We start from the raw sequence: 15,569 nt of genomic DNA on the forward strand, positions 1-15,569 counted from the left end.
CACAGAAAATTAATTTGTCCTTCCAGCTATTCTGAATTATTTTTAAAAATAAGGTCTGTATAAATACCCTTTTCTAGAGAAAGTAAAAAAGTATGTTCCAGACTAGTTCCACTGAACTTAGCCGAAACACTATGGAAAGATAAATATCAATTACAACACATGTGTAAATGTTATTGATACCTAAATGCAAAACCTGGTTTCCTGGACTGGATCCTGGAACAGAACAAGGACATTAGTAGAAAAACAAGTCTGTATTTTATTTAATAGTATTGTACCAATGTTAATTTCTTAGTTTTTATAATTATACTATAGTTATATAAGATATTAACATTAGGTGATACTGGGTAAAGGGTATATGGAAATCCTCTGTAGTTTTTCTGCAAATCAAAATATTTTGAGACAAAAAGTTTAAATAATAAACGTTGTGGTATAAACTTTTTTAAAGGGAAGTAAATAGGTTAGTAAAGTTACTGCTAGTGTTCTAGGCGGCCTTATAAAATGATGGCTATGAACATTATAAATAGCATTTAAAAAATACCTATGATGTAATACTAAACATGAAGAACTGGTATAACAGATTTGTATCTGTACCATAATAACAAAATACTGTGGTGGTTAAGGGCACAGACTGAGAAGCCAGATTTGGAGATTATGAATCTAAGAGAATCTGATTCTTACAGAATAGAGACTCAGTCAGTTTTCTAGCCACCATAACATTAGGTAAATTACTAATCTCTATGCACCATGAGAAAACTGGTGCATAGAGGTTATCATTACCCCATTTTCCATTTTATTCCCCTTGAAAAATTTTAAATTATAGAAATATTAAAACGTACACTAGAGATAGTAAGTTCCTATGTACTGAACCTCAGTATTCTCATCAGTAAAATGGGGTAAATAATAACCTACACTATTAAGTTTATGAGAATTAAAAACATGGTAAACCTTAGAACAGTGCCTGGCACATAGAAAGTGCACAGCAAGCATTACAACACTCTAACTAAAAGCAGAAATAAAGAACATAGCAAAATAAGAAGATAGTTATTTTAGGATGATGGGATTGTGTGTTTCTTCCCATTCCCAAATTTTCTTTAATATATTTGTATTACATTGATAACTTAAAATTAAAAAGTAACTGAGAAAGGACTACTAAGTATCTCTTCACTGGGTGACCGTACATAAGAACTTATATTATTATCTCTAGTGTACTCTTCAACATTTCCATAATTTAAAAAAATTTTAAAGGAAAAAATTCTCACCAGCCTAATGAAATTTTCATATTTTACAAGCATCGACTCTACATTATAGTTGTGCTATAACATATCATATTTTATAATATTATAGAGATGTAAACATATAAAAATTAAAAATCAAGATTCACCTCAATGGGAGAAGGCTATCAGGAACTACCTTTATTTGGGCTATCATTTCAGTTTTTTAAAAAAGAAATGTGCTGCAATCATGTGGTTGAATGTAAACATATGTGTATATATAGGTTTATACAATATTAATATCTCTACCTGAGAAGTAACTGCTTCAGTGTTTTTCTGGTCTGATGGTTAAATACATATTTATACTTTTAAAGTCAATATTTGTACAACAGACAAGAACAGTGCCTATCAGCTAAATACATATTTAGGACTGTACCATATGTATTACAAACATGTACTAAAATCGAAAGCTTATATTTATACAGAGCCTTTCATCTCAAAGGGGGCTAAAGAGCTTTACAAACATATGTACATAAAAGGACATTTGCACTGATAGGCAAGCAGGGTATCAATTCACCCACTCCCCTCTTTCTTCCAGCAGACCAGGGTAGAACACACAGGGTGTCAACAGATGCAGGTCTATAACGGCTGCAAAGACATGTAACACGATAATCTACATTGTGATGCAGTCACCGAAAGAGGGCTTCAATTCAAGAATAGCAACTGCTTACCTTGAGTGCAGTAGCACCACTGCCGTTTCCAAATTTGTGTTTGTAAATTATTTTGTACCAAATTCAACTAATCACTTGACAAAACTGAATTTAATACTGAAAATGGCTTCTGAATGCAAAGACTTTGTGTGATGATGAGAATTAGGTTGAAAAACACTTCCTCCTACCCTTGTTAGATTTAGAGGAGAAAAGGGGTCACAACATTCAGGAGAAACGGTTCAAAATATTCTAAGAATAGCTTTGTCTCAGCAGATTGGGTCATTACTTCAAAAGACAATCATATTTTCTCCCCCTTTAATTAGGACACTAAGTTTTACAAATTACTTTATATAGATGGGTCTATCTATAATATACACACAATAGAGATCTGATACTGAAAATTCTGCAATCACTCTAAAAGCATACACAAAATGTGACAATGTGATTCCAAACATGACATTCACTGATTTCACCTAAGCCCAAGTTGCCTTGTATGCTAACTGAAAGATAACAACCAAAGGAAATCCCATCACCGAAGAATCCCCTTGTTTGAGATTCTCTCTCTCCCTCACATGTTTTTATACAAGTGAAACCTAGTGAAAAAGCAACTCCAGGATTAAGGGCTAAGGAAGCAACAAAAGGGCAACAACATGTAGCCAGAAAGGGGCTTTTGAGCGTGAGTGGGCAGATGGTGTATAATGAGCATCAGACTCGGGCTTTGGGTCCTGGCAGTGCCACCAACTTCTTTCCCTGACCGCTGCCTCATGGAGGCACTGACTAACTAAGGGATTTTAGGCACTTACTGCCGATTACATATTCATTGATATAGCCATAAATCATTGAAAAAAAATACTGCATTTCAGATGATTTTTGATGACAGAATATCCCAATTAGCAGGTTTTTTAGGTTTAAGGTTACCAACCTAAACTAATTAACTTAAAGTGAAAAAAGGACAAGAATCAGAAGAGTCACTGTGAATAAGCTAAGGATAAACAGAAATAAATATTTGTGTTCCTCATACAAGTTCTAAGGAAGAAAAGATTTCTTTGGCCACAGTCTGATTCAGGAATAAACACGTGCCAAGTGAGGGAGGAGGGTGTGTGTGTGTGGGGGGGGGGGTGCAAGCAGAAGACAAGTCTTATTTAACTGTTTTTATGTGGGTAAAATGATTTGTGCCACAGTATTTCCATAAGAAGTGGGACCATTATTTTCCTGTAGAAACACATTTGGTTTGAAAAGTATCACTGGACAGGACGTGAAAATCAAAACGAATGAATTATTCACAACCTCCGATCAGAGGTGATCATTATTTCTGATGCTCCAAACAGTGATTAGGATTCTGCCCTGAGATGTCATTTTCTCGCTGAGTAACACCAGCGATACAGAAAGACATTATATATCTATCCATATATATATATATATATATTTTTTTTTTCCTCCTGGGAGGACCTTGGTTTAATGTTACTATAACAGATACTAAAAACATGATAATATTAACATTTATTCTGATGGTGCCCATAAATGCCATTAGTCTGACACAAAGTGTCAACACTAATTATGACCCAAAGTTAACACCAAAATTGACATCAGCATTAATTTTACTATCAGTGTGAACAGAATGTGCAAATGCACACACATACACACATACAAAAAACACACACTTTCCAAAGCTGCTGTTACTACGAAATAAAACAATACTAAGCTCAACAAAGAAATCTGAAGAGAAAGCTATGGGACAAAACAAGACAGGATTTTGTTTTTAAGGATATAAGAAGCATCCATCAACTTTAGCTATGCTGTAGGAAGCGGAAAGGGAATATCTTTGCCACGGTTGTCTTCCCTCTATCTATCTCATTTTGAGTTCAGCTGTAATAATATAAAGGTTAGACTGTGGCTGAGATGTTGCAGCTTTATTTTCCACGCTAAAGTCTAAAAGTTGAGTGTTTCTTGCAAAGCTTCCAATAGCTATTGTTCTACCAGTGCTACTGCCCGTTAGATGACAACTCTGCAAGGCCTGGAGCAGCAGTACAAAGACTCCGAGAATGTGAGAGCTGAACCAGACTAAGCATCATTCGCATCACAAAGAAGGCAAAACTTAAGACTCACAGGGGCCTGACCTGTGGTGGCCCAGTGGATAAAGCGTCAACCTGGAAACACTTAGGTTGCCGGTTCAAAACCCTGGCTAGCCTGGTCAAGGCACATATGGGAGTTGATGCTTCCTGCTCCTCCCCCTTCTCTCTCTCTCTCTCTCTCTCTCTCTCTCTCTCCCCCCCCCCCCCACTCTTTAAAATGAATAAAAAAAAAAAAGACTCACAGGGAAGGAATCGGAACTTGAGTTCCTATATAGACACATAAATGTTACCCCCCCATTTTGTATCTTGTATCTTTACTTTAATTAGATACTATAAAAAAATAATTACAATTTTAACTCATGTTAAAATCTTATGGAAAAAGCATACTTGATGAAATATTAGAAAAAACTGTAGGTGTTAAAATGTGTATTTTTAAACCATAAAGACAATGTAATATTTGATTTAATTTGTGTGATTGAGAAAACACTGAAAAAATGTCAATGCCTTTCCACATTGTATAATCTGCTAGGGGTCATGTTCCATTGCCTAGTTTGTATGATCACATAAGAGCTGAAAACAATTTTCTTACCAACTGAAAAAACCTTTTTACATGCTTGGATAATTCAAAAATGACCGAACAAACTTACATCAACTGTTCTAGAAACTGATAAAAGGATAAGAAAATATATCATTTTTATTTACTTTTAAATTTATGTATTGATTTTAGAAAGAGTGGGAGAGAGGGAGAGACAGAAACATTGATCTGTTCCTATATATGCCCTGACCAGGGATAGAACCAGCAACCTGTGTGCATTGCAATGATGTTCTAACCAACTGAGCTATTGGGTAGAGTTAAAAAATATATATCATTTTTAGAGAAAAAAAATTTTTTTTCAAGTGGGTGTCTTTTAATTTTTTATTTTATTGATTTTTAGATAGAGGAGAGAAGGAAGGAAAGAGAAGGAGAGACTGGGGGGAGGGAGGAGAGGGAGGGGAAGAGAGATAGGAAGGAAGCGAGAGCGAGAGAGAAGAAGGAAGCATCCACTCATAGTACTTGCTTCTCATGTGTGCCTTGACTGGGCAAACCCAGGGTTTCAAACCTGCGACCTTTGCATTCCAGGTTGACACTTTATCCATTGTGCCACCACAGGCCATGCCAGAGCAAAAAACTTTTACCCCAGAGATAACTCTTAAAAAATGTTACCCGACAAGATAACCTGGACTTGTTATCTTTGAATATATGTATCCTGATTTATTGATGTCACCCCATTAAAAAAAATAAAATTATTTAAAAAAAAAAAAAAGTTACCAAGGATTAGGAAAAATAATTCTGAACAGGAGAATTATTTCTCTATGCAATGTTTATATACATGAAACTAAATTAATGTCATACATATGCACAAGATGCTTTAATAAACATGCCAATTAAAAAAAAACATGCAATGGAGCACATACAAGCCAGTGGTATTTGAGAAATGGGACACAGGAGTAATGGATTCATGTGGCAATTAACCAAGCTGGCCTACTACAGTTCCAGAAGCCTTGCCATTAGTCATAGAAAGAAATGTTGAGGCCCTGGCCGGTTAGCTCAGTGGCAGAGCATCGGCCTAGCGTGCAGGAGTCCTGGGTTCGATTTCCGGCCAGGGCACACAGGAGAAGCGCCCATCTGCTTCTCCACCCCCCACCCCCTCCTTCCTCTCTGTCTCTCTCTTCCCCTCCCGCAGCCAAGGCTCCATTGGAGCAAAAGTTTGCCCGGGCCCTGAGGATGGCTCTGTGGCCTCTGCTTCAGGCGCTAGAATGGCTCTGATTGCGGCAGAGTGACGCCCCGGATGGGCAGAGCATCGACCCCTGGTGGGCATGCCGGGTGGATCCCGGTCGGGCGCATGCGGGAGTCTGACTGCCTCTCCGTTTACAACTTCAGAAAAATGCAAAAAAAAAAAAAAAAAAGAAATGTTGAACTTGGATGCTCCATGCATCCAGTGCACCCAGGCCGCAGACCGGTACCAGTCCGTGGGCCATTTGGTACCGGTCCACAGAGAAAGAATAAATATCTTACATTATTTCCATTTTATTTATATTTAAGTCTGAACGATGTTTTATTTTTAAAAAATGACCAGATTCCCTCTGTTACATCTGTCTAAGACTCACTCTTGACACTTGTCTCGGTCACGTGATACATTTATTCGTCCTACCCTAAAGGCCAGTCAGTGAAAATATTTTCTGACGTTAAACCGGTCCGTGGCCCAAAAAAGGTTGGAGACCACTGTTCCATGCCACACTTCCTTCTCTGGTGGCATCTGATGCCATCCTGATGTTCATTATTGCCTCTACTTGGCGCTATGTGAAGTTTCTTGACATAAGGCGCAGTATCACATCCTTTTTCAGTAAAGTCTTAAAACTTAAGATGTATAAAAGTACTGACAAGTACATTCTTTTGTTTAAGGGCTATCTTGAGGACTTACTTTCGGGGGAACCCTCCACAAGAGCTACCTTTCTCAGCTGATGAATACATTAAGATTTTCAAAGCCAGTTAAGCTCAGTGGGCTTTGGTTTGCTACTAATGAAATGAGTCAAACTCAACTAGTCAACCTGATGAGAAATCTCTAACACCAACAACAGTCATTCAGAAGGAATTCTAAGAGTCTATGCATCCCAAAAGAACAGTGTTCTTTAGAAGTTCATTGAAAGTAACTCCACAACAGGCAGAGCTACGTTTCAAAATCAGTCTTAATATTTTTTAATGAGGGGCTCAACTTTGGTTCTGAAGATTTTAGATAAAGAGAAACAGTTTGGACATAACCAAACAACGTTCTCACTTAGAATAAAAATAACAGAAGGAAAGCGAATGATTTTAAATAAAACTATCTTACCACATATTCCATAATAAGTCTTTTACCATACTTGAAATTCGTAGCTTACTAGGCCTACAAGTATTCAAAACTATTTTTTTTTTTTTAACAGGGACAGAGAGAGAGTCAGAGAGAGGGACAGAGAGGGACAGACAGACAGGAACGGAGAGAGATAAGAAGCATCAATCATCAGTTTTTCGTTGTGACACCTTAGTTGTTCATTGGTTGCTTTCTCATATGTGCCTTGACCGTGGGACTACAGCAGAGCGAGTAACCCCTTGCTCAAGCCAGCGACCTTGGGTCTAAGCTGGTGAGCTTTGCTTAAACCAGATGAGCCCACGCTCAAGCTGGCGACCTTGGAGTCTCGAACCTGGGTCCTCTGCATCCCAGTCTGACACTCTATCCACTGCAGCAGCACCTGGTCAGGCCAAAACTAATTATTTGAAGCCCCTGACAAGAAATAAGGCAAGCACAAATTATGAATGTTTTGTGTAACCAGTGGTATGTGATATTTTCTGTTGAAGATCTCAAAGCACTGACATTATCTCATTTTCAGGAATAGATTGGTGGCAAGGACCATTAGCCTCTTTTTATAACTTGAACAATCAGTGCACAGACCATGGTTCTGTTTTTCAGATCTGCTTTTATCAGGTCTATTTCAGAGCTCACCTTCAGCATGCCACAGTACAAATATGCCTTTTTCCAACACACATCTGAAATACTGACATGAACTCAATTTCCACACCCAGCATGAAAAGGTAAACTGATTTCAAAAGAATGAAACCAAAGCACAGTAAAATACATCCAAATTAGCTGCACTTTCATGGATCTATTCTGAGGTGAAATCGAGTGAAACAGTATACAAAAGTCTAATTTTTTGTGTGTGACAGAGACAGAGAGAAGGACAGACAGACAGAAAGGGAGAGAGATGAGAAGGAAGCATCAATTCTTCATTGTGGCACCTTAGTTGTTCATTGATTGCTTTCTCATTTGTGCCTTGCCTTGACCAGGAGACTCCAGCAGAACAAGTGACCCCTTGCTCAAGCCAGCGACCTTGGGCTCAAACTGGTGAGCTTTGCTCAAACCAGATGAGCCTGTGCTCAAGCTGACAACCTCGGGGTCTCGAACCTGGGTCCTCAGCATCCCAGTCTGACACTCTATCCACTGCGCCACCACCTGGTCAGGCTACAAACGTCTAATATTAAACTAGAAAAATATTTGGGTTCTGTGTGCATGAGAAATGATTAATGCTTTCCTTATTTAAGCCCTCCCTCCGACTCTCTCTCTCTGAAGTCAAGAGTTTCCAAACATAGTAGGTTCCACTAGAATCTGAATCCTGGATAACCCAAGCAATTCTTTTGAGAGTATGGAAAATGTCAACCAAGTGAATTAAGACAGAGGGTTATGGTGGTTTTTCTAAAATAAGAGGTCCTCTGGGTTAAGAAGTCCAGTCTAAAACTGTCAAAATGAATCTATTAATAAATTTTTAGGTTTATATAAGTTTACTAGGTTTTTTTTGTTTGTTTTTATACTCAGATTAGAGATTTCAAAGCATTACAGCAACATGTAAGTAAGGAACAGTGTCAAAATAGTAAGATTTGTTTAAACTAGTCAGAAAATGCTGGGGTATTTGTCATACAACTCTGTATTTTTTTTTTGTAACTTTGTAATATTTTATAATAATTAAAGAGACGCTATGCCTTGGTAGTTCTGACATCAGCACACTTCCAACAATTATGCAGGGAAGGCTCAACAGTTCTAAAGTTCCTAATCCCCAACATTTCACCCCAAGAATTGAAAGAGCTGAAACCAATATACCAGCTATGATGGCAAAGAGTCTTTAACTTACACTACTTTTTTTTCCCCTCGATCATCCTCTGTCTAAAAAATTGTCTCCTACAAAAATGTGTATAGCCATGATAAAAGTTCAACAGATTTCCAGCCCAAAGAGTTAAAAATGCAATCACATATTGTAGGAATGCCAGGCAAAGCCTACCAATCCAACTGAAAAAAAAGGGAATACTGCTGGATTTGCCTCTCCAAACAGGGTAAATCAAGGGGCTTGCCTGAATGCTAAGCTGTTGAGAAGGAAAAACCCTGACACCTAGTGCCCGTCAGAAAAAATGAAGCCATGGAGCCACTACAGCTCTCAAGTGCAGGTGGCGTGGGTACAAGTGAACATAAAATTGCATTCATTTTGGAATACGCCTATCTCCCAGAAAAATGTTAAGAAAAAAATTTAATACCATACAAGAATTTCAGTCTCTAATTACCAATCCTTTTTGGAGTACACATCCTGTACCTAATTGTTATAACAGCTTCTAAACATAGCATCTTCTTCTCATCTCAGTTTTTCATTAAGACAGGAGTGATGAGAGGAAATGGATGGGTCCATATTGTTAAGAAGGCCATGTTCTGAAATAATAAGGAAAACAGGGTCCTAATTTCTAACCTCATTGACATTGCTATAAAAGGTGCATCTCCACTGTATTTTTCATCTTTGCCTGGTTTAGAGATTCATAATCTAGTTCCCAGAGCTGTTAAAGAAATAATAAAAGAATGCTAATAACATTTCAGAACAAATAACAGAGTCTGAAGAAGGCTAGTGTTCTCTTTGTCCTATCAGGCAAAGTTAAGTTCTCTGTCGAGTCAGTTCCAGCCCGTGGCTTGATCTTAGCCTGAGCCTTTTAATAACAGGATTTAGCACAAAAAGCAGCTGCGCTGGATTGTCAACTGTTACTCAAAATGTTCCCACCTGCAATTACAGCTTCCACCAAATGATCAAAACAGGTTAGCAGACTGGCAGGAAAATGAAAACAATTCCTCCCAAATCGAGATGTGGTAAGAGAAGAGCTGCTGGTTAGCTGCGTTTCTTTCGCATCCTGGCTCAATAGCACACATTCATCTAGCTGTGGATTTACATACAGTGCCCATCACTGTAGCATCATGAAATCGACTAGAAATGAAGTCAGTTTAGTCTATGCTACAATCATATTTCCCTCAATTTTCATCTTACTTGAAACTATTAAAAAAAAAAATCCTGGACAACTCATCTAGGATTACTTTGCAAATAACGTAGCTCACAGATTTGGTCTACATCTCTTTTTTTCCTACTCAAAATTCATACTAAATTCAGTGCCATTCAAATCTGACGAGAAAAATGTGTTCTCCTACCTATAGCTTTCATCATGCATAAGGTGGTATTCCTTCAGTTAAATCTTTCTTGGTGGCGAAGGGACAACAAGAAAAATAGAAAGGAGAAAGTAGCTAACACCGCATGAGAAAAGCTCTGTTTCTCCTGCTTTTAACACGGGCACAATGTTCAAAATGCAGGTCACATCTCTGCTGAAACAGCCAATATTCTTCCTCAAATGGCAAACAAGTTACCTAAAACTAAATGGAACTGAATTGTTCCAACTCCTGGACCCATCACCATTTTACCTATTTACTGTCCTGGAAAAAAAAATAAGTGAGAAAGACTGGCCACCCACATAGACAGTCTCATAAGTGCAGGTTTGCTGCCTCTGATTACGGGGAAAAGCATCTCAATTCATGGGGAAACTGCAGGAAAGCTCTTGTTTTACCTTTATTCCTAATATGCACGTGCTACCTTTTAAGCCCAGAAAGCCCAATCCTTCAAGGTAATGCAATATCACCCACAACGACGGCCTGGTAAAGCCATCACCATTGGAGAACACCACATTATAATGATTTAATGTCTAGGTAGCATCAATGCATTTACATTGAGAACATTAACAGGTCAATTTTTAATTCCTTTTTTTTTTTTTTTTTTTTTCGAAGCCAGAAACGGGAAGGCAGTCAGACAGACTCCCGCATGCGCCCAACCGGGATCCACCGGGCTCGCTCACCAGGGGGCGATGCTCTGCCCATCTGGGGCGTTGCTCTATTGGAACCAGAGCCATTCTAGCGCCTGAGGAGCGGGAGGGAAAGAGAGACAAAGAGGAAGGAGAGGGGGAGGGGTAGAGAAGCAGATGGGCGCCTCTCCTGTGTGCCCTGGCCGGAATCGAACCCAGGACTCCTGCACGCCAGGCCGACACTCTACCACTGAGCCAATCGGCCAGGGCCTTATTCCTTTTTTAATAAAACTATTTCTCGCCCTGGCCGGTTGGCTCAGCGGTAGAGCGTCGGCCTAGCGTGCGGAGGACCCGGGTTCAATTCCCGGCCAGGGCACACAGGAGAAGCGCCCATTTGCTTCTCCACCCCTCCGCCGCGCTTTCCTCTCTGTCTCTCTCGTCCCCTCCCGCAGCCAAGGCTCCATTGGAGCAAAGATGGCCCGGGCGCTGGGGATGGCTCTGTGGCCTCTGCCCCAGGCGCTAGAGTGGCTCTGGTCGCAACATGGCGACGCCCAGGATGGGCAGAGCATCGCCCCCTGGTGGGCAGAGCGTCGCCCCTGGTGGGCGTGCCGGGTGGATCCCGGTCGGGCGCATGTGGGAGTCTGTCTGACTGTCTCTCCCTGTTTCCAGCTTCAGAAAAATGAAAAAAAAAACCCAAAAAAAACTATTTCTCAATGCTCCGTTCAGATACCCATTCTCTTTGGGACAGAACAGATTTGCTCCACTTCTCATCAACATGAGCTCTTTTCTTCCCCTTCACATCATTCTTGGGGTAATATGTAGAGTGCCAGGCTCATGACAAACTTGTCTCTTTGGCCAAAGAAAATTAAACTGCAATAGCTGAAAGTCAACTTGACCTGATAAAACTGGGCTCAGTATGAGCAAATACATTCTATTGACACCTCGTCATCTCTTAGGCACAGCTGTCCCTCAGAGTTCTGACTGCTGAAACTCCATCTTTAGATTGGTCAGTCCCTCAGTGGACATGCTCCATTGTGTGCTCAGGATATTGGTAACAGAGTTTGATACTAATACCCCAACCTCATTCCTGTCATGCAATACCCTATAATCTAGCTACGGCCACTGACTGGCTTCACCTGCCATCCTGGGTATTAGTTACTAACTGCTCACAAATGAACATCGGTCTCAATCCTCCCAAGCTCAAAACCTCAGAAATGCAAGCTAACGCTCAGCCTCAATTCTAGTCCATCACTGGAAGAAAATGAGAACAAAGACAATAGGTGACTAAGGAGGGAAAAGAATAGAAGAAGAACTGACAAAAGGCAAAGAAAAAAATTTTTTTTAATACTATTATATTTCTAAATTTCAAGATTATTAAAGCACTTGGCAAAGGGAAATGTGGTTCCAATACTGACTCAAGCACTCCCAGCTACCTTATTAGAGACGTCTCTTTTCCATTAAGGTTTGTGGGGTCTTAAAAGGGTTAAAAAAACCCTTTACTTTAAATTTTTTATTCGTGTGTGTGTGTATGTGTCTGTGTGTGTGTGTGGTCTTTGGGTACAGAGTCCCGTATAATAAGACTATTTGTATTCATACTGGCAGAGTAAACACTACATGTTCATGCCCAGGCAGCTCTGTGCTTGTAATTTCAGCAAGAACAGAGCTCTGGTCCTCTGGGACTTCACTGTTCCCCCAGTCTCCATTTGCTCAAACACAGAATAAGAGCAGAGAGAGAGCAGAGAGAAAGCAGGAGAGAAAGATCATGGCAAGAGGTTTCACACAGCACTGCAGCTAGCTTTCATGTGACCAAAAATCTCATTTTCTGTTTTAATTACATTAGTTAAGACTATTTTCTCTTCTCAGTTCCATGTTCACAAGGGTGTTGTCCATTCCTGAAGACTACACTCTTCAATGAATCAGAATTTAAGTCTAGTACAATAAAGCTTTTCTTTACTGTGGAGGTCTCATCAAGTACATGCTACATACTATGGCACAGGCCTCTGCTTCAACGTTGGGTGCTAATGAGTATATACCTGCTTGTGTCAAAGTTCCACGCATTCTTCCTTCCTAGCTTCTTGCTTTTGCTATTTGTCAAGGTGTTAGATTAGAAGAACTCCTACAAGTCTGATAGTCACTATCTGGTCCAATGACTACATCCATAACAATCATCTACTTTTGGCATACACTGGTATACTTACTGAATAGCCATATACTTTGTATATATAGTAACACTTTTTAAAATAAAATACTGCATAAAATGGAAAGACTGCATAATATCTCCAAATGTCTGTCTAGCCTGTTTATGGTGAGCACTTAGGTAAAGATCACTCCTTCTAAGGAAGGAGATTTATCTAGGATTATATCTAAAGTTAAAATAAAAACATATCTCTTTTTGGTTTCTGTTAATCATTGTTGCTATAATTATACCTTAGAAGTAGAGCTAAAATCAGGAATTACATCAGTGGAGGTGGACATAGGGTCTTGGACAAAATACAACTTTATGTCATCTAAAGGAGAACTCTAAGGCTAGAAAAATGCATTCATGAATAACTATCAGAATACTATATGTTCTCAGTTATATTTATCATGCTCACAACAGGACCAGATCAAATTACTTGAGCATAAAAACATACCAAAATATGCATACTGGTATGCAAAAAGATATCCAAGTAAAGAAAATCAAGCAAAACAGTACTTTATATGCTCTTATAGGAAATCTCAAAACTTCAAACATATACAAAAAGAGACAGTAATCTATTCCTATGTATCTCATCTAGCCTTAATTAATAACTCATAGCCAATCTTGTTTCATCCATACTCCCACACTCACCCCCATTATTTTGAAGTGATTTCTATCTTTTACATCATTTCATCTGTAACTATTTTAGCATGAATATTTAATAGAAAACAATACTTTTAAAAAGCAAAATTGTAATGTCATTTTTAAACAAAGTAGCATGATTATCACACCTAAAAAATTAAACAAAAATTAAACTGTGATAACCAGTTAATGTTCTCTCTTTAAAGAATTCTACCAATAAGACTACTATGCTGCCTACTAACTTGAATCTGAATTAATATTTAATGAACACCCCATGAAAAGCTGGCAGAGAGCTAAGTAAGGGGGAAGGGGACTCAACTACTTGCCTCATTTCCTCCTGGAAGCCTGTTCATGTGGACCAGTTGACCTTGATCATCCAATACGAGCTCGGTGTATGTCAGCATGTCAGAAGGCAGAGGGGGTGAAGGAAAAAACGCTTGAGTGGACATAGACTCCCAGAGTTTGATCAGGGACTAGTGGAAGAGAGAAGTTTGACTAATCAATGACAATTATCACATCAACAAGGATAAAAATGTTAAGATTTGGTCAAGCTGGTTTTGCTCTTTCTTTCTCAAGTGTTCTTCTGTGTGTCTAAACATTAGACCAATTTTTACAGCTCTCATTCTTTTTTTTTTTTTTTAAATTTTTTTTTTTTTGTATTTTTCTGAAGCTGGAAACGGGGAGAGACAGTCAGACAGACTCCCGCATGCGCCCAACCAGGATCCACCTGGCACGCCCACCAGGGGCGATGCTCTGCCCCTGGGGGGGGGGGTCGCTCTGCCGCGAACAGAGCCACTCTAGCGCCTGGGGCAGAGGCCAAGGAGCCATCCCCAGCGCCCGGGCCATCTTTGCTCCAATGGAGCCTTGGCTGCAGGAGGGGAAAAGAGAGACAGAGAGGAAGGAGGGGTGGGGGTGGAGAAGCAAATGGGCGCTTCTCCTATGTGCCCTGGCCGGGAATCGAACCCGGGTCCCCCGCACGCCAGGCCGACGCTCTACCGCTGAGCCAACCGGCCAGGGCTTACAGCTCTCATTCTTAGTTAAAATAGATTTGTTATTGTTTTTCATATAATATACTTTACATGCCAAAAGTCAGGCATTTTCCAACAAATTCAAACTACTGAGTGGTCCTGAATCAGCACTAGAGCATTAACAAATACAGAAGATCTAATAATATCTCTGGAAAATTAAAATAAATAAACTAAGTAGAATCAATTTTGCTTAATGAAGAAAAAAATCCTAGAGAAACCTGGCAATAGAAGAATAACCAGGAAAATGACATAATATTCAGCTAATACAAAGAAATCAGAAGAAGGCAAGAATAAAGTTTTTACTAGACGTTCAGGAGAAGCATCCTTTTTATCATACCTTTTAAGAACTAAGGCCCACAAACAGAAAATGAGCTTACTAGAGGTGTATGACTATTTGTACATGTGCATGTTGATTCTAATCAAATTTGAGAAAAAGAGATAGATACACCTATCCATTTAGAAAATATTCCAGTTTCCACTTCCTGCTACCCAAACAAGTATCTCATGAAGTGGAACTAGTTGCTGCTTTGCCTCAAAGCAACATTTAAAGCCAGTATGACTCATTCATACCTGGATGTTCTAATCATTGTTTATATCTATTCTATAGGAAGAATTATATAAAATGTGATGTCCATTTATAGCACAGGCATTAGAAAACAGAGCCAACACTTAACTTTTAGACTAACAATGTCAGTAATACTGTATGAAGAAAGTGACATTTCAAGAGCAAGAACCTTGCAAACTAGCAGTTATGTAAGGAAATCTCCTGTATTTGTGACTAATACAGGAATTACAGACACACTATTTACAAAGGCCGCATATATTGCCTTAGTAAAATTCAAATGTGGTAACAGTGGTGGTATTAACTAGGAGATATGGAAAAATCCTACATTCTTAGATTTTTTTGTAAAGGACAAATTCAGTATTCTTTCTATACCTTATTTTTTATCTGCTGCATTTTCTGCTGGTGATATACTTTGCTTGCCTTCTATTGATGGAAGAAAAATCTGCAGCATAGAGATGATTCACCATACAGATCAAAGAAATTTATTTTCATATAGAG

General features: G+C 39.1%; 1 protein-coding gene across 1 annotated transcript in view; it reads right to left on the reverse strand.

Annotated features, from left to right (window-relative positions):
- The window catches only part of ACACA (acetyl-CoA carboxylase alpha), a 273,603-nt gene that overhangs the window by 86,736 nt on the left and 171,298 nt on the right, over window positions 1–15,569 (reverse strand). Inside the window, exon 41 of the mRNA XM_066262811.1 lies at window positions 13,805–13,951. Within this exon, the coding sequence (XP_066118908.1) occupies window positions 13,805–13,951 (147 nt within the window). The remainder of the gene's footprint in view (window positions 1–13,804; window positions 13,952–15,569) is intronic.

Source organism: Saccopteryx bilineata, chromosome 2 (assembly GCF_036850765.1).
Source record: "Saccopteryx bilineata isolate mSacBil1 chromosome 2, mSacBil1_pri_phased_curated, whole genome shotgun sequence".
Lineage (NCBI taxonomy): Eukaryota > Metazoa > Chordata > Mammalia > Chiroptera > Emballonuridae > Saccopteryx > Saccopteryx bilineata.